Source organism: Hemiscyllium ocellatum, chromosome 15 (genome assembly GCF_020745735.1).
Source record: "Hemiscyllium ocellatum isolate sHemOce1 chromosome 15, sHemOce1.pat.X.cur, whole genome shotgun sequence".
NCBI classification, from domain to species: Eukaryota; Metazoa; Chordata; class Chondrichthyes; order Orectolobiformes; family Hemiscylliidae; genus Hemiscyllium; species Hemiscyllium ocellatum.
In genome coordinates, this window is record NC_083415.1 from 16,236,515 (window position 1) to 16,256,959 (window position 20,445).

The following is a 20,445-nucleotide window of genomic DNA, read 5'->3' on the forward strand; positions in this document are numbered from 1 at the left end:
TGGATATAGAGGAGTGATTATATAGAGGTTTATAAAATAATGTGGTGCATTGGTAAGGTGAATAGCCAAGGTCTTTTTTTCAGGGTGGGGGAGTCCAAAATTAGAGGATATAGGTTTAAGTGAGAGGAGAAATATTTAAAAGGGACCTGGAGGGCAACATTTTCACACAAAGCGTGGTGTGTATATGAATGGGCTCCAGAGGAAGTGATGAGGGAAGGAACAATTACAACATTTAAAAGACATTTAGACAGTACATAGAGGGAAAGGTTTAGAGGGAATTGAGCCAAACACAGGAAAATGGATATAGTTCAGTTTAGAAAACCTGGTCAGCATAGACAAGTTGGGCTGAAGGGCCTGTTTCTGTGCTGTATGACTCTTTGGTTCTCCAGCAATTTCTATGTTTGATGTGATAGATATCTCACAATTCTTATTCTTGGGTGCCCTACCTTGTATATTTCACAGTATGCATTTCCTGGATGTTTTGCATTGCATGTACTTTCCATTTTGTTCAATAGACCTACCTGCCCCCTCCGTGAAGCTGAAGGTCGAAATTGTTTAAACTTGCGTCACAGTCATTGTAACTCAGTGCTGGTCGAGGCCCATCCTGTGAAACCTTGACAATGAATGCAGCTGAGAGATCTTTGATGTTCAGTTCGAAGGTTCCACCATCGTTTCTATTGAAGGGTAATGCACATATAACAATTGCTTATACATTTGCCCCAGATGAATTATTTGACCCCATTTGTGCCATTGTTCTTCATCTAAACTGTTCCTTGTGGCCCAAACAAAGCATCCACACAGAGTAAATCTGGCAAAGAGACAGATGAATATCTCACAAAATGGTCAATATTGTGTGGCTGGTGACAGTGTCTGCCCCAAGCATGAAACTAAATAATTCTTCGATCGCTCAAGTGAACTTTGATCCCCTCAAGCTCTTTCTAAAGCTTACCAGTTTGCCAGTTTATCCAGTCAAAAGCTTTCTCATAATTTATAATGCAGCACATTTCCGGCTCGTATTCTACCCTTTCTCTGTTTAGCATTTTCATCACTGGTCCAGTCTCCTTACCCCACAGCCCATTTAATGGATCCTTATGGTTTCCAATTTAGCAAGTCAGCAAAGAATGCATTCACCAAAACATAAAGAATTGCTTAGCATAGGAAGGAACAAGATATGAATGATCAAGATGAGCATCTTATTGTCTGGATCTGAAATGTGAACTCTTCAAAGAAAATAAGGATTGAAGATTGTGGATTGTGGTTCTGGAGAAGGATGGAGCAGGTCAGTTGGAGAAACCATGAGAGAAATCAAGAAATTCTCAGAGTCCAGAGAAGGGAAGATCATCAGAAGGTGGCAAGGTTGGATTGACCATATTCTAAGGCATGAGACCTTGCTGAAAATGATGATTAAAGCATGATTGGAGGGAAATAAACCAAGAGGGAGAAAGACAATGCTGATATTAAACAATTTGCAACATGTGCTTGAGAGAGGACAGATGGGGCCTTGTCTTAAAGACTTATTCGAAAGGTGGCTGGTTCCCTGAAGTACAATAACCTCTCGCAACTCAGACTGAATGTCAACCTAGATGCTGTGCTCTTGAAGCGACATCCTGTTAATTCCGAGGTAGGCGTGGTACCACTGTGCCACAGCTGACATGTCACACAATTATATAATTCTTTCGTAGATGGAATTGTCAAGTTTGATAATATTCCCTAAAATGGTAACCCCTAAAATTTTGTTGTATTATAGTTATGGAATTGTTTAAATATTATTTGATAAAATGGATGTACAGAAGTACACAGCAGGAAATGTTTTTGATTGGGAATTATGGGAGCAAATCTACAGCACAAATAAGAATTTGTTCATGTGCAGGGCAGCTCCAAGGTTATCATGCTGCTGTTATTGAACAACAGTATGCAGACTTTGCTTGCATCCGCACAGCATTGAAGAACAAGCTTCAAGCTAACATCAACATCTTCACTAAGACGGTATGAGAGCAGGGGGGCATTTGCTAAACTTCTTTGTCAACTGGACCCTGCCTCACCACACCGCACCACCCCCAGATATGAAAATCCATGATAACGTTTAGACAATGAGGACCACTTTCCAAACCTTGGGAACTTACTGACAACAACGGGAGATATTGGCAACAAGGTTCAACATTACTTTCAAAGTGACAGTGCAGCCTTTGGCCACCTGAGGAAGGGAGTGTTTGAAGACTTCACGCCCCGCACCAAGCTCAAAGTCTACAGAGTTTACAGTGATACTCACCTTTTATTGCTCAGAGATGTGTAATATGTACAGCCAGCCCCTTGAACGCCTGGAGTGATGGCACTGGAGCTGCCTCGGCGGACCCTGCAAATCCATTGTCAGGATGGACATGCTGAAGCCAGTATTTCCATAAAGGCCAACATTCCCAGCATCGATGCAAGATCAGACTCAATCAGTTCTGCTGGGCAGGCTGCATTGCCTAACCATAAGACTCCTGAAATAAGCTTTATACTTGGAGCTTCATCACAGCAACGGAGGGAGCAGAGGGTTTTCAAGTCCTTTATTAAGGATGAAATTGCAGCATACTTGGAAGTGCATCATAAAATAGGGCTGAGTCAGCATGGTTTTGACAAGGGGAGGTCATGCTCCAAGACCATTCAAAGTGGACAGGAATCCCCGTTCGGGATCTGTACACCATGAGTCTCATCGTCAACTGTAATATGAAGTCAAGCATTGACAGAGAAAGGGGTGCATGGCCTCCCACCCTTACATTCCTCAACCACTATCTGCCTCACTTGGGACAGAGAGTGCATGTTATGCGTGTATTCCTCAGGTACATGAGAACTGAGTCTCAGTGAGGAAACAGGTCAAGCTAAGGCCACGAACAACTGCGTGTGAAGAAGATGGAGTTAGTGTATGTAGCAACCCCAACATGCTAATTTTTCATACATTTCTCAGTCAGAGAGGTTGCTATCGTTTTGTATTTTGATTGAATATCTTCTACCATGCTTAGCATTTGAAGCTGGGCTTTTGATATTTAACAGAACATTACACATTAACATCTTCATCAGGCTATAAAGGAACACGAAATAAAAACCTACATCAGCCCAAATGTCACATGCCATTGTCCACCGATGTCAATGTAGACATTATCCATTGAAAATTTCACTCTAGAATTGGAGATGAATCCTATGTTGGAACTCGGCAATCCGAAACTTTTAATGTACATCCTGCAAATACAAACGAGCATTAGCTTTCCACCTTGTTGTAGTGATTGGAATGAGATTGGCCAAGTGGCCCCCATAGAATACAAAACAAAAACAGAAATTGCTGGAAAAGCTCAGCAGGTCTGGTAGCATTTGTGGAGCGAAATCAGAGTTAACATTTCAGGTCGAGTGACCCTTCATCAGAACTGGATCTGAGGGCAAGGTTATGGACCAAATGTGGGAAGATGGAATTACTCTAGAATGTTGTAACTCATCCAACATAGACAGAATGGGTTGTAAATTTTCTGATACTATAGTCACTTTGCCACTTTCAAAAGGAATTGAAGCTCAGCAGTCTGTAATACAGTAAGAGCCATTGATACAAAATAAAAACTACGTTTCCCTCTTGTCATACTTACCCTGTGATACGATAGTCTATCCACCCGAGTAGGTCGATCGTCCCACTTAAATCTGGTGGTTGAAATCCTTTAATCTTCTTCTCAGCAACAGTGACAGCAATTTGCTTGGCTAGTCATATTGAAGCAGGCGCACAATAAATAAAACACAGCAAACATTATAAATTAAATTTCTTGGTATCTGCCAGATATTCAAATAAACCCTTTGACCAGCATCATAAAGTTGTTTGGTAAGGTGAGAATGAGCACAGACATCACATCTATAAGATCAGCCGGAAGGCATTCAATGATATTTGTAGTGATCAGAAACTTGACCAGAAATTGTAAGTCTGCACATTTTTAATTTAATTCATGGCTGTTGGCATCACTAGGTAAGTCAGTGTTTATTATTGATCTCTACTTACTCTTGAGAAGTTGGTGAGTTGCTTCATGGAACTACTGCAGTCCATGTGGTGTAGATATATCCACAGAAAGCTCTTGGGAAGGGTATTTAATATTTTGATACAATGACAGTGACAGAACAGTGGTTAAGCTTCATGATAGGAATATATAGATATTAAGAATAATATAAACTTTCTCAATATACTCAGGGGTAACATCAGATTGTATTTTTAAATGCATTGAATTTCATTCTTAATATTTACCAACTATATGAATCATTTTAATCTGTGAAAAGCTTCAATCATTTTCTTCAGAATCACTATATATCGATGAAACTATGACTTTAAGAGGTGTATTTTGTCCTTTTATGAAAAGAGGTTGAAACAAGGTGAGAATGGTCTGTTCCAAGCCCAGTAAAATAAACAGCTTGCGAGGCCTTAAAAGTTGGAACAATAGAAGTAACATGACGGATCAAGCTCCCACAGAACTAGGAGTTTAGTTTAGCTTTCAGTAGCTTTTGGAGTTCTGAAGCTGCTACATATCTCTCTGCTGCAGAAAAATGCTTGAGATCTCTCTCTCTCTCTCTCTCTGAATTTTCTCTGAATGTTCTTTCCTCCTGGACTGGAGAGTTGCATGTGAGACAATCTATTTTTCTGAATTTGCCTTTGCCAAGGATATGTTTTTAGGATGGTACTATCTTGGAACAGCTAATCAGTAGTAATTAACATATATATTATCTTGTTAAATATTTAGAGTTACAGTAAGATTTTAAAAAAAATTCTTGTTTTGTCTGTATTTTAACTGGTGTTTAAGAACAAAATGTGTTTTGCTTCAAGCCTGGTAATTTGATCAATCGAATTGCATTCACAACACAATGCCTCACACTTACCTTTTAAAATATGAAATGTTGGGGTCTAGGCTATCTTCATAATATATTTTGAGAGAGTTTGGTAACCTGTTTGTTCTTACAGAAAACAAATAATATTTTAGGTAACAGGATATTTCCAAGTTTTAATGAACAACTTTCCTTTCATACAAAAATCCTAACAAGAGTGGGAACAACTTTGTTCTTGTGGAATTAAGGCAAAATTAGTTTGTGAAAAGGATAATATTTCATACTTTGCTATTACATGAGCAGAACTTCTAAATGGGCCAGATTTTGTGATATAAATAACGAGGTTGTCAATGCATTATTATTAGAGTACAAATAAGATAGCAACTTCTTATAACTACACTTGCTCAGTTAGATGTGAAAATCAGCAAGTCTCCAAGATTTCCTGTTTTTTTCCAGAAGCTGGAATACCATAGGGTTCAGGGGAACTCAATTTCTTGAACTTATATGAATGACTTGGATGAAGGAATCAAAGGTATAGTAGCTAAGTTTGCTGTTGACACAAAAATAGATAGCTAAGTAAGTTGTGAGTAGGACAGAGGGTTATATTTTGGTTAAATCAATCAGCAAAGAACTGGCAAATGGACTATAATGTAGCAAAATATAGAATTGTGCATTTTGGCATGAACAATAAAAAAGATGCATGTAATCTGAATGGTAAGAAATTGCATGAGACAATTTGGGATGACTTTATTTTGGACAATGTTGAAGATACAACTAGTTGGCAAGCAGACAAATTGCCCATTGAGAAACCTGATTAATTCACTTGAGAAAGATAAGTGTCCAGGATGCAAATAAATGTCAAAAGCATTTATTAGAATGTCCATAAAATTCACGAGTTTATAATGGGACACAACAGCCTCCCAACAGAATTAAAATATTTATAAAGATTGTTCAGAGCTAGATTTGGCTGTGTCCAAAGCACTGGTTTAACTTTCACTGGGGTATTGCATTCAGTTCTGGAAACCACAATTCAGGAATGAAAATGGTTGTGGTTGTTGGAGGACATCTTTGCAGAATAGTGACCTACACCCAACCATTTTGAACTACTTCATCTACAATCTTCCCCCAGTCTTAAGGTCAGAGGTAGGGATGTTCACTGTTAATAAAATAATGTTCAACAGCATTTTTAACTCCTCAGATACTGAAGCAGTTTATGTTCAGCAAGACCGGAAAACATTCAGACTTGGGTTGATAAGAGGCAATGACATTCGAAACACTTATGTCAGTTTATTATTATCTTCAACTAACAAAGAATCCAACCATCATCTCATGACATTCAATTACATTATCATCACTGAACTCCATTTAACATGCTCAAAATTCACTCCCTCTCCCACCAATACACACTGGCAGCAGTATTTGTCACCTACAAAATGCACTGGAACGCTCATCAAGCATTCTTAGACAGCCAAACCCACAATTCGACTAAGCACAGAGGTTACATGGATAAACCACCAACTTCACATTCCTCATTGAGCCACACACCAGATACATGGGAACACCACAATCTCCAAGTTCCTCACCATCAACACACACACACACACACACACCCTAGGAATACTGCGGCAAGTAACTCACTTCCTGACTCCCGAAAGCATGTCCACTATCAACAAGGCCTAGAGGAAGAACGCCTCATCTTCAGCCTTGGGAGTCTCCAACCACATGGTATCAATGTGGATTTCACCAGTTTCCCCATTTCATCTCCCCCCCACCTTATCCCAGTCCCAACCTCCCAACTCGGCACCGCCTTCTTTAACGGTCCTACCTGCCCATCTTCCTTCCCACCTATCTGCTCCACCTTCCTCTCTCACCTATTACTTTCACCCCCACCTTCATCTATCTATCTAGTTCCCAGCTAACTTCCCCCAGCACCCCACCGCCCTTCCATTTATCTCTCTACCCCCTTGGCCACGAGCCTCATTCCTGATGAAGGACTTATGCCCGACACATTGATTCTCCTGCTCCTTGGATGTTTTCTGACCGGCTTTGCTTTTCCAGCACTATACTCTTTGACACCATCTACAAGGCACAAGTCAGAGTGTGATAGAATACTCCCCACATGCCTGGATGCGGGCAATCCCCAAGAACACTCAAGGAGCTTGACACCATCCAAGACAAAGCAGCTCACTTGATTGTGTTATGACATAGAGGTAAACCCCTCTAATTAAACCAAACACCCAGAAAAGCTCACTACACTTCATAATCTGTTAAAATATGAAAACGAGAGCTCCCAAATTCCACTATTTAAAGAAAATAACATCAATTTATTTTCACTCTAAAAGTGAATATTAAACAACTATTTACAACTATAAGCCCTCCTTTCTCTCAACTGCTTATTACCTGTCTCCAACTCTCAAACAGTATGCTGTACCAGTAAGACACTTAATAAAATTACATCAGCTTAATTTCAAAACCACACAGCCACTGTTGTCTTCTGTGACTTCACTCTTCTGGCTGCTGAATTCCCTGGGTCATTTTCTTTCTTTTTACTGTGAATATGTTTCATATGAAAAGGTACCTTTAATAGAGACTGTTTCCTAATTTCTTGGAGAGCAAGATGTTAGATGGGCAATTAACTCTCCAGTTTCTCTCTCTATGGCAGTTACTCTCTGATCAATTTTCAAAATGTCTGAATTTTAAAGCCCCCCACCATTGATTGATTTCATTGGTTCGATGTTGGCAAAACAATGAATTCAAACTCAATTGGGTTTTAGTATCCTGGGGCATAATTTCAACTGATTGGTTAATTTGAATTATTGTCAAAACAGCAACCAAAATTCAGGTATCCACTTCAGAGCACAATCTGGGACTGTCATCTAGTTATATATACTGGTGCTTGATATCTCTCAGTTCAGAGCAGCATTTTCTCTCTCTCTTAAAGGTACGGTACATGCCCTCAACTTCATAACAATTAGCACCATATCCCCGAGCATTCACTCCCCCAACCACTGATGTTCAGTAGCAGCAACTGTATACTATCTACAAGATGCACTGCAGAAATTCACTAAAGGTCCTCAGACAGCACCTTCCAAACACATGACCATTTCCATCCAGACAGACAAGGCCATCAGATATATGGGAATACCACCACCTTCAAGTTCCCCTCCAAGCCACTCACTATCCTGAATTGCTAATAAATCAGCATTCCTTCACTATCGCTGGGTCAAACTCCTGGAATTCCCTCCCTAATGGCATTGTGGGTCAACCTACAACAGGTGGACTACAGCAGTTCAAGATGGCAGCTCACCACCACCTTCAAAAGGACAACTAGGGATGGGCAATAAATGCTGGCCCTGCCAGCGGCAACTACATCCCACAAAATGAATAAATTTTAAAAACTATACTACGTTTCCTTCTTTGTCACTGGATCAAAATCATAGAGCTATCTTCCTAATAGTGTTGTAAGCATGCTTACATGATTGCACCAATCATGAAAGTGGCTCACTTCTCCAGGATAATTTGGGTTCGGCAATAAATGACAGCGAAGTCAGCAATGCCCATGTCCCATGAATAAATAATTCTGAAATGTATGTGAAGGCATTAGAGAGTGTGCGTAAACGATTACAAGATTGTTTCCAAGATGAGAAGCTTCAGTTAACTGGACAGATTGGAGAAGCTGGGTCTGTCCTCCATAGAAATGAAAAGATTAAGCGGAAAATTGATAGATGTGTTCAAAATCACAAACAGGTTGGATGTGGGAAATGGAGAAAAACTTTGTGGAAGGGTCCAGAACCAGAGGATATTTAAGGTGATTTCAAACTATTTATAAGAACATGAGGAAACACTTTTAACACAGTGACTGTTCATGTCAAGAAAGCACTGCATGAGAGTGTGGTGGAAGCAGATTCAAATGAAGCCTTCAAAAGAGAATTGAGTCATATGTCTGAAGGAAAATATTGTTCAGGACCACAGGCTGCATGTGTGGGAGTAGGGCTACATGAGCTGCTCTTGCAGAGACTTGACCTAAACACAAGAGGCTGAATAGTCTCTTTCTGTGCTACAATCATTCTATGATTCTATTGTCACAGCTCACATTAGCAATCCACAGCAGCCATAACTTAACAGACTCGTTGTGAAAGTACCTATCCAATTTTCTGAGCCAGATCCACTACACAGGAGCATAAAAAAACTGCCCACTCCCTTGATTGGAGTTTGAAAATGATGCAACAAACTTATTGTAAATACTAACTCAGTTCAGCATCCTCAGTTTATCCTCCCTTTGTGACTTATTCATTTTCTTACCTGATCTTACTGAAACATTGCATCAATTGCATTATTCAAGACTTGTAATAGATGAGTCACAACACTTTGCCAGTTTATAATGTCAGAATTCTGTTTTGACTTGACGTGAAATTATACATTGAGAATTTTCAATGAAAGCATTCAAAGCATACGCACCATATTCCAAAGCCTTCTGTGTGATTTTACTTTGAATTCCTGGATTAAGTCCAGACTTCCCAATGGCAGTTCCAATCAGGACAAGAGTAATGCAGGCTGACAAGTTCATTTTGCAGATGAGCATTTAATTTAATCACGATATTGCTGCAAAATAAAACATTAAGTAACAAAATTTCCTGTTACTTTGTAAAATGTTATTTGAGGTTTGCCACCATTTACGCATAGATCAGTAATGACAACAAATGTTAACGATGACATGGTCAAAATAAATTCTGCTTCTTAATGTCCAATTCTGGTAGTCTCAAAATCATCTATAATGATTGTTAAATGGCATTGTTTCTTGCCTAATTAGATACCTATGGTTTGCAGGATTTGTTGTTGATTCAAATTGTTGCACTAAGAATAATATGACTTCCAAATTAAACTAATAAAAAGTCAACTTTAGGGCAAATATGCTTTCCAAAATGAAATCCTGCAACACGTAGCATAAATTTCAAAGATAATAAACTTGTCAGGATTTATATTATGTACAAAAATTACACACAAACAGCTCTCTTGCTAACTTGTATAAATTGTCATTCAAAATAAATATATTACAGTCATGAAACTAAGGACTGTATGACTTTTTAAAACACAATCAGCTTACCTTCTCTACAGTGAAATTATCTGCATGGTTCAAGTGCAACTGATTGCGGATGTGAGAAAAATGTGTATTTTTGATGTATCTTTAATTTCATTTCTACAGAAACGGGAAGAAGTGTTCAGCCAACGACAAGATATCTTTGGGTTAGGGGTTAACTTTGCTATACTTAACTCAAATGTCCAAAACAGGAATTTTGATTAGTTTCAGATCTTGATCCTTTCAGGATAAACCTTGCTGGTTTATCTGGTTTTCTTGGGCAATAACAGGGCCTGGATTTTAGGCATGACCCCTATGGGCAGTGGTGAGCAATGAATACAGGCAAACTAGGGTCATAGAGTCATAGAGATGTACAGCATGGAAACAGACAAAGGACAGTGGCTCCATGACTAGCATTGGTGCCTCACAGCATCAGAGACTCAGGTTTGTTGCCAGCTTCAGGCGACTGTCAAATGTAGAATTTGCAGATTTTCTCTGTGTCTGTATTTCCTCATGGCGCTCCGGTTTCCTCCCACATTCCAAAGATGTGCGGTTTAGGTGAATTAGCCATGATAAAATTGTCCATAATGTCCAGGGATGTGCAGGGTGAGTGGATTAGCTATGGGAAAATGAAGGGTTACAGATATGGGGTAAGTCTGAGTGGGATGCTCTTCAGACGGGCAGATTAGAGTCAATGGGCTGAATGGCCTGCTTCCACACTATAGGAATTCTATGATACAAGAGAAACAACCCAGTGTATTCTTTTTGCAATTAATCTGAATATAAATATGATACCTTCATTCATCTGTTCTTCAAAATGTAGCGCTGAAGAAAGCACAGCAGGTCAGGCAGCATCCGAGGAGCAGGACAGTTGACATTTCAGGCAGGACTCTTCACTTTTTCTTTCCTAAGGAATGAAAATGTTAGAAATGTCACTAAAAACAGCATACTTGCAATGTTTATTTATGTTTATATTTCAGTTTTTAAGAGTTCCTGTTTCTTCCATGTTCAGAAGCAAATAGAAAAACTGAACCCTTTTTTGACATGTTTCTAAGAATGTTATGGTGCAGTGCACAAAATCATATAAGCAATTTACCAAATTTGCTGGACAAATGATGTAGAATTATAGAAAAGTGGAGTAGACAGCACCATTCAGCTCATTGTATCTATGCCAGTGAAAAAAAACCACCCTCTCTAGCTCCTGTTCTATAAGTTGTATATTACTTCCAAAGCAAATCCAAGCTCTTTAAGTGCAATGAGTATTTCTACCTTTACCATCCTTTTAGATAATGAACTCCAGATCCCTAACACTTTCTGGGTAAAAACATTCCATCTCAATTCCCACTGTTAGTCTTATTATCACTTCATTGATTATTGATTAGATTTATAGAGTTATGCAGCAAGGAAATAGACACTTTGGTCCAACTCATCCATATTGATCAAGTTTCCCAAACTAACTAGTGCCACTTGGCTCCTTTTGGCCTATACCCTCTAAATCTTTTCTATTCACGTACCTGTTTGCCTTCAGCATAGCTTACCCATTCTCTCCTAGCCTTAGCCCTCGATATCACTTACTCAGTTTCTCTTCTATTCTAGCCTACCATCAACAATCCTTTTATGCATGGACCCTCTTCATATTCCCCCCTCTCTCTCGTCCCCACCTCCACGTTATCCATTCACTGGACACCCCGCCCCCACCCCACCTCTGTCTTCTGCAGAGATACCACTTTTTCCCAGCTGCTATCAGTTCTGATGAAGAGTCATAGATGTGAAACATTAAATCTGTTTTCTTCCCCACACATGCTGCTGCTCAACCCTACTGAGCTGCTCCAACAATTTCTACTTTTGTTCCAGATTCACACTGCCTGGTTATTGTTTCCGTTTGGAAGTGAATCCTTCCTGTCAACTTTATCAAGGCACCTCTTAATTTATACATATAATTACATTCCTGTTCAGCCTCCTTTGTTGTTAACACAACCCCATACTGTCCAATATTTTATTATAATTCTCCATTCCTGAAGCAAGTTTGTACTCTGCCTGATGTGACCACATCCTTCCTGTCACACAATGGCTAGAACTGTACAAAGTACTTTAACTGTTGTCTGACTAGTGTATTATACAATTCTGGCATAATCTCCCTGGTTTTATCATCAATGATAATGCAAATCAATGAAATGGCATGTCTTCCTAACTGCCTTTTCTGCCATTTTCAAGGCTGTGGCCATGCATGCTCGTGTATTCCATTACTTCCCTTAGTTTCCTACTATTTATTGTGTATTTCTCTGCTACATTTGACCTCCCCATGACTTCACATTCTTCTGGATTGAATCTTATTTCTTACTTTCTTCAATCTGACTGGTCTTTGCTATCTTCTGCAGTCTAGATTAGGCCCTTTGGCCCAAACAGTCCACACCGACTCTCTGAAGAGTAACTCACCCAGACCCATTTCTCTCTGACTAATGCACCTAACACAATGGGCAATTTAGCATGGCCAATTCACTTGACCTGCACATCTTTGGACTGTGGGAGGAGACCGGAGCACCCAAAGGAAACCCACGCAGACATGGGGAGAACGTGCAAACTCCACACAGACAGTTGCCAGAGGTTTGAGTTGAACCTAGGACCCTGGTGCTGTGAGGCACTGATATTTCTATATAATCTTGTCAAGTCTCTACATTCACACTGAAATTAGTGAAATATATCCATATCATGAAAAGCAAAAGGCTTACTCCCAAACCTTGTGGAACCTCCATGAATAGTCTTGCTGTTATGGTTCTCATTGGGGGAAAGGACTACAGATCTACATACAATGATCAACATTTCTCTTTTTTAAAAAATCCTTTCATGGGATGTGGTATTGTTGAAAAGGCTGGCATATATTTCCCATCCCAATTTATTTTGAACTGAGCGACTTGCCAAGTTGTTTCAGAAGGAAGTTAAGAGTCATCCACATTGCTGAAGTTCTGGAATCACATATAAAGCATGTAAGGTTGGCAGATTCTCTTCACTAAAGTCATTAGTGAACAGAAGGATTTCATGACAACCATTGATAGTTTCACGGTCACTGTCACAAATTCAAGTTTTTAATTCAATATTTGTTAAATTCTGCCAGCTGTCTTTTGAACCAGTGTCCCCAGCAAATTAATCAGAGCCTCTGATTTGCTAATCCAGTGACATTAGCATTACACATTCTCTACTCCCTATGTCTCCCAGAGGCTGGGTAATCCTCTCCGTTCATGATCTTGTGAGTATTGCCAATTGAAAGCTTCACCAATCTGAGCAGTGTGTTAGACTCTAGCCTGTGGAACAGAGGAAATTAAAGACCCAGATCCCCTAGCTGTTGACTACCACTGCAATCTTCATCCAGGCTTCCTTGCTAACAGGAGGGTCTCCCGTTGCCATCCGAAGATAAAAGGATCTCCCCGGGCAACTTGGAAAAGGATTTTCAAGAAGGCATCACTAAAATTTACAGCCCCCATATTTTCCCTCAGAAATGTTGCTGTTTCATGCCCCCATTCTATTCTTAGATTGACTTCTCAGCAAAGAATGTGGAGGAGGAGTAGAGGGTACGTGGTCATGCTCTGGGAACAGGGGGATTATGGTCATGTTCTGGAGGCAAGGGATACTTGCTGTGACTGCTGTAAAGATCTGTAAGTGTTAAGGAGGCATATTACCATCTACTAAGGTCTGAAGAGATGCCTGAAACTGAATGGCATAAGGTACATGTGATTGATAGACTAATTAGGAGTTAATTGGGTTGAATTAGTTCTATAAAAATGGATAGTAATTAGTGAGGTGAGAGATTTATTGAGTGGATTGAGTGGTTGCATAAATATGGAGAGTAATCAATGGGATATACAGTTAATGGAATGTGGTTAGTTGAAATAAAGCTCTCACCACAAGTGGGGACTGCATTCTGGTCTAACTGACATTTAAAGATGGTGCCACCTCCTGACTTTCAGTCAGCTGCCACAGAATGGCATACTGTTATCTTGCAATTACATTATTGAATAGGGACTGTGCTACCATCATTTTAATTGGCTAGTGATTGTAGTTTTGTATTTGGTTAAATATGTCACTCCTGACTGACAATATCATCTATTTCCCAATCTGTTGCCAGAACCCCTGTTAGGGAATTAAATTCTGCATCAACACCACCTTCTATGAAAAGAACTGCAATATTTCCATACTTTTGTACATGTTAGAATGGACACTGACAGGATTTTAAAATGGTAGGCATGACTCAATTACAGGATTTCTGGCTACATTCTCATCTTGTTGATTTCTTAATGGCAGGGGACATGGGTGTGAATCATGAGCTCACGTGGACACTAATGCTACTCTTGCCTGCTCTAACCCCCATATTTTCTTGAAGGCAGGCCCATTTTGGTATGGGATGTTAATTAATGGCATCCTAGAGAAGCCTTGAAGCACCTTCTTACAAATACGTTTGGAAGGTATTGAGAACTTTATATCACAATCAAATGGTGTGCGTGCGAATGCTTTCTTAGCTGTTGACTGTCATTGAGGATGTGCATCTTTTGTAGTCATAATCACGGTTGTTAATTATGCCTAATCCAGTCTGTTTGGTTGACAGATTTATTGAATATCCAGGTTGGTCTTAAGGCCTTCCTTCACTGTCAGACATTCAGTTTGCATGTAAAAGTTGAACAAGTTACACTTCTCACAATACTTGTGCACTCCAGCAGCTCAGTATGCCTTCAAGGATTCACCACATTCAGTGAATACTGGCTTGCGGCAAGAAAAGTTTGAACTCAGCAAATATCTCTTCCCATTTGATGTAGGGTGATGGAACACCAAAATTGAACACAGACAAACTTCTCAGTTTTACTCAGTACGTGATCAGATGTACGGTACGCTTAATAACATGGTTAATTGCATCATCAAACCATTTCTGTTTAAAGTGATGTACACTGCAGCCATGCTTTGAACAGGAATTGTTTGTGGCACGGATATCTGTTGAAGCAGTAGAATGGCAAAGGTGAATCAAATTGAAAAATTAATTGTGTACTACAGGCCAAGCACAGAACAGAGCATCATATAAAATAATAACCTTATTACCAATCTGTTTAGTCTTGGTTCCAGTGATATGTGGGACTTCAAATTACCCTCACACTCTCTTCCTTTTATGCCTCATGTATAAAATGTAGCATTTTTGTGCTAGCATTTATCATAACTGTTTGATATTACAAAGATTGCTCTTTTGTTCACATCACTTGATTAGCTTTCCACTCAAGAGTCACGACATTTAGCCATACATTCTAGAAAAAGAGCACATTTTTCCCAAGTTAACCTGGTGTGTGCAATCAAAGCAGGAAGTGGAGTTTTGAGATTCAGACATTTATGAAATAGTGTGGTTACAAACATGTTCAACAAGAATGTGTTTATATTTCATAATCCATTGAAGAATGTGCAACCTTGGTTGCAGCAAAACTATACAACAGGACATTAAAACAGAGATATCTAATATTGCTGGTAGCTGTTTGGGTAGTTTTTAATCTTAATTTCAAAACCATCACAGCTAAAATGCTGACATGAATCTAACCTTTACAGTACTTACGACATTAGCTGTAATCTTAATAGGCACAAGGTATTTCAGAAAAACACTAGTTAAAAAATAATCTTGAACAGCAACCACAAAAAACAGAAGTCAGCCTAGCATAAAAACAGACTTCCAATAATTTCAGTTCTACTTTTACTTCAATAAGAATTGTTTGCAAATATACTGATGATAAGCTTTTCTGTTCCCCAAATTGAGGCCCCTTCTTTAATTGTTAATTTAAAACATTACACATTGTTCATATTTTTCACAGAATAGGAATGTTAAAGTGATCTATGCTCTCCAAATCAGCATCACATCTTGTGCCATTCTCCTGCCTTCTCCTGTCATTCTGCACATTGTTCTTTTTCAAAGAAGAAAACTTTTGAATGCCTCCAGTATACTCTCTTGCAGTGAATTCCAAACCCTCATGATTTGTTGCTTGAAAACAAAAGTGTTGTCACATCATCTTTTGCTTCTTTTACTAATTCGTTTAAATCTCTGCCCTCTCATTTTTGATCATTTCACAAGTGAGAATAATTTCTCCTTATTTACCCTTTCCAAATTTCTCACAAGTTTGAGTACTTCTAATCTGGTTCTCCAATCTCTCTCTGTAACTGATGTTCCTCAAACTTGTAAACCTCTTCTTTTTTTCACATCCTTCCTAAAGTGCAACACCTTGAAGTGAATGCAGTACTTCTGCTGAGGACAGGTTGGTGTCTTTTGAGTTCCACATAAACTTCTTACTTCTTGCAGTCATACCCCTATTAATAAATTCCAGGATACTGCATGCTTTATAAACTGCTCTCTCAACATGCTGGTGTAATTCATGCTGCTCTGACTAAATTCTTGCCTTGCTTCTTTGTAGTCAGATGCTGCCAGCCTGAGTTTCTCCACCACTTCCTGTTTTCGTTTTCCCAGCATCTGCAGTTCCTTATTTTAGTTTATTATATCAGCCTGACTTAACTGGTCCACAGATTCTTTAACTCTGTGCTCCAGTAAATCGTAAAACATAATTTTACTTTCCAAGTCAAGAACATTTAATAAGATTAAAGCCCCAACAACTCCATGACTCTCACTACATGCTCCTCCAATTGCCTGATGTACTATATACTTTGTCCAACAATGTGATTACTGCGAGGCAATTGATAACTAACTTGCAAAGTATTTTCTACCCTCATGGCCTGAGAACCTGATTTTCCAGATTAGTATCCTTCTGCTACCTTCATTTCATTTTTTTTAATGATCAGTGCTCGTACATCTTCTTTCCCACTTTTGTTATCTATTCTACAAATGTCAAATCTGGGAATATGTAGGTTGCAACATTGGACATGAAACTACATCTCAATTATGAAAACATTAAACTTTTATTTCTTTTTCTGCCATTAACTAATTTATGACCTCTTCATGTATCCAGATGCAGTAGCTTTAACATTATTTCTGAAAATGTGTTGCTGGAAAAGCGCAGCAGGTCAGGCAGCATCCAAGGAACAGGAAATTCGACAGGGATTTCCTGTTCCTTGGATGCTGCCTGACCTGCTGCACTTTTCCAGCAACACATTTTCAGCTCTGATCTCCAGCATCTGCAGACCTCACTTTCTCCTTTAACATTATTTTACGATTTTCCCTGCTGTAGCCCTGTTCAGAAAAGCCAGTTAAAGAAATGGTGGGAGCATAAGACTTCAGATCAGGGGTAGACCAATGTGCCCCTCTAATCTGCCCCATTACTCATATTACAACTGATCTGATTGGCCACAAGTCCACTCTCCCATCTGTCCCCCACAAGCCTCGATGGGAAAAATATCCCAAACAATTTGCCCTGGTCTTCATCTTAAAAGCATGCATGATGTCTCAGTGGTTAGCACTGCTGCTTCACAGTGCCAGGGGCCAAAGTTCGATGCCAGTCTCAGGTGACTGTCTGTGTGGAGTTTGCACATTCTCCCCCTGTCTGCGTGGGTTTCCTCCCACAATCGAAAGATGTGCAGGTTACGTGAATTGGTCATGCTAAATTGTCCATTGGGTTCAGGGATGTGTAGGCTAGGTGAATTAGTGAGGGGTAAATAAAAGGTAGGGGAATGGGTCTGGTGGTTACTCTTAGGAGGGTTAGTGTAGACTTGTTGGGCCGAAGGGTCTGTTTCCACAATGTAGAGATTCTACTTCTGAAAAAAAAACCTCCGCCTTTCAGAAAAAAAAGAACCATCATACTGAAAAGATGGCCTTTTTTTTTCTATTCTTCAACCACATTACCAATGACAGACATAGGACTTTAATCTGAGTTCATATTAACTTCTTCCCACATACATAATATTGAATAGATATTGATCTCATCTATACTTTATCAGTTAAATCCGTGGTAACACATTTCCTATTACATTCTTACGACCTGGAACATGTACGATTTGTGAATTAAAAGTCTGTAACAGAAGACTGCAACAAAATAACATTATATTCTTGCCATTAAAGTGCTCCTAGAATGTAAGAGGATTGTGATCAGTGTACACAACAATCTCCAACACATTGGTCGTGACATAAACATTAAAATGTTGGAAGTCCAGTGTCAAACTCAATAGTTCTTTTTCGATCGTATTTTCTCTGGTGGGTGTTGAAAAGTAATCAACTGGCAGTTCAACTCCATCATCATCTTCCTGTAGCAGTACAGCTCCAACTCCTATCTCACTCATATTGATGGCAACTTTGAAGGGTTTCAAAAGGTTTGGTGTAGCTAAAACTGGTGCTGTAGTTAATATTGCTTTTAAATTGTCAAATGCCTCCTGGCATTGTTCGATCCACCGAAAGTTTGTTCTTCAGAAAACCTGTTAATGGTGCCATTACACTGCTGTTGGTTGAAACAAACTTCCAATAGAATACGTTTAGTCCCAAAAGAAGTACCTCTTTCTTCAAGGTTGATGGTGGAAATTCCTCAATGGCTTTCAGTCTTGTGTTCCTTGGGGGTCAAGCCTTCCATGACCCATGTCCCAAGAACGTCACCTCTGCTTTTGCAAATTCAGTTTTGTTTGCTTATTACCAGTTTTGCTTCTCTGAATTGGTCACAGAACTGTACCATGTGATCATCCCAGGACTCACTAAAGATCACTACATCGTCTAAATAGACTGCAGAGTTTGTTAACCCAGCCACAACTCTGTTCATGAGTCTTTGGAATGTGGCTGGTGCATTCTTCATTTCAAAGGGCATCACTTTGAATTGATACAGACCATGTGGGGTTACAAACAGAAATTTCTTTCACCTCCGCTGATAAAGGTACCCGCCAGTAACCTGCAGTAAATCCAACTTAGCGATGTAACTGACCTTTCCTACTTTCTTGATACAGTTCTCCAATCTCAACATTGGGTATGAATTAGACTTTGTTACTGCGGTGACCTTCCGAGAATCCATGCAAAATCGTTGAGTCCCATCAGGTTTGGGAACTAAGACTATCGGCAAACTCCACTTGCAATGACTTGGGTGGTGCGATGGCTCAGTGATTAGCACTGCTACCTCATAGCACCAAGGTCCCAGGTTCAATTCCAGCCTCGGGCAACTGTGTTGAGTTTGCACGTTTTCCCCAGTGTCTGCATGGGTTTCCTCCCACAGTCCAAAGATGTGCAGGTCAGGTGGATTAGCTATGCTAAATTGCCCATAGTATTAGGTGCATTAGCCGGAGGGAAATAGATGTGGGTGGGTTACTCTTTGGAGGGTTGGTGTGGACTGGTTGGGCCGAAGGGCCTGTTTCCACACTGTAGGGAATCTAATCTAATATCTTCATTGAGCATGGCCTCCACTTCCTTTTGGACCTGTCTGCTTTGAAAGGATTAAGCTGATAGGGGTGTTGTTTTGTTGGAACAGCATTCCCTATGTCTACCTCATACAAATAGCATTAGTTCTCCCCATCTTATTCCTACATATGTCCTCGTACTGCTGTAACAAACCTTTCAACTGGGTTCTTTCCTCCCAAGACAAATATTTTACTAACCTACCTCACTCAAGGATTTCTTCATCGTTTAACATATTTTGAGGCACATTAAATTCCACACCTGGATTTGATTCATGTGGAGCAATAACTAACACTCATTTCTCCAGTTCTTTCAGATAATATATATCCTCTGCCTCCTTTTCAGAGTACAAATCAACATATATATCTTTTATTGTCTTGTCTTTCTGTTGCAAGTCCCTTAGCTTTTCAGGACTAAACACTTCTGTCTGATCCTCTGTTTGTTTAGATTTTTCCTGCACCACTACATCAAAGAGTGTCCAGTAATTGAACCTCAACTCCTTCATCTTTCTCTAGTTTTTGCTTTGTGCTGTGACTTATGATAGTGGTCTAGGAAAACACCAGGATATTTTTCTTTTAACTCCTCAATTTCCTGGTCTTCCTTGGGCTTCTTGACAACAAGGGGTGTCAATCCCACCCTGGACACTGCTAAATCATTCCCAAGAACAAACTGGATTCCTAGAAATGACATTGTCTATCACTCCCACTGTTACTTCCCTAGTCTTGAGTTGGTGCCCCAACCTGATCTTACATAAAGGAACACTAAATTTCTGTCTACCTGTCCCACAAATGACCACGCTCTTGGGTAACAGGTCAGAAAGAGTAAAAATCTATTAGAGACTGGTTAGATCCTGTATCTCTCAATTATAACTTCTTGCCCTTCTCCCCCCGTTGTTTTTCAGTAAACTTTACCCACAGAGGCGAATTCTTTAGAGAGATCAGGCACTAACTTCCTATCCAGTCCCTGCCTAGGCTGTGCACTCTCCTCCACTTTTCTTGGAGTTTCCTTTACTTCTCTCGGTAATGCCACTGGCTTGGCTTCTTTTACCACATCTTTTCCCACAGCTCCTTTCTTGAATGACCAGCACTGCGCCTTTAAGAGTCCCACTTTGCCACAGTGGAAACACCTGAGGTCTTTCACCTCCTTTCCACCCTCTTGGGCTGCTTTTTTAACCTGTGGTAAAGACTTACCATTGTTCTCTACTCTTTGT

General features: G+C 39.7%; 1 protein-coding gene across 2 annotated transcripts in view; it reads right to left on the bottom strand.

Annotated features, from left to right (window-relative positions):
• The window catches only part of LOC132822707 (bactericidal permeability-increasing protein-like), a 39,977-nt gene extending 30,000 nt beyond the window's left edge, over positions 1-9,977 (bottom strand). The window contains exons 1-6 of one of the 2 annotated variants that reach the window (XM_060835975.1): positions 9,932-9,977; positions 9,286-9,429; positions 4,882-4,956; positions 3,615-3,723; positions 3,091-3,219; positions 522-674 (exon numbers count right to left, since the gene is read on the bottom strand). In XM_060835975.1, coding sequence (XP_060691958.1) covers positions 522-674; positions 3,091-3,218 — 281 coding nt within the window. In that variant the 5' untranslated portion in view covers position 3,219; positions 3,615-3,723; positions 4,882-4,956; positions 9,286-9,429; positions 9,932-9,977. The remainder of the gene's footprint in view (positions 1-521; positions 675-3,090; positions 3,220-3,614; positions 3,724-4,881; positions 4,957-9,285; positions 9,430-9,931) is intronic. The other variant, XM_060835974.1, reaches the window with a different exon arrangement.
• Positions 9,978-20,445: the final 10,468 nt, after the last annotated feature.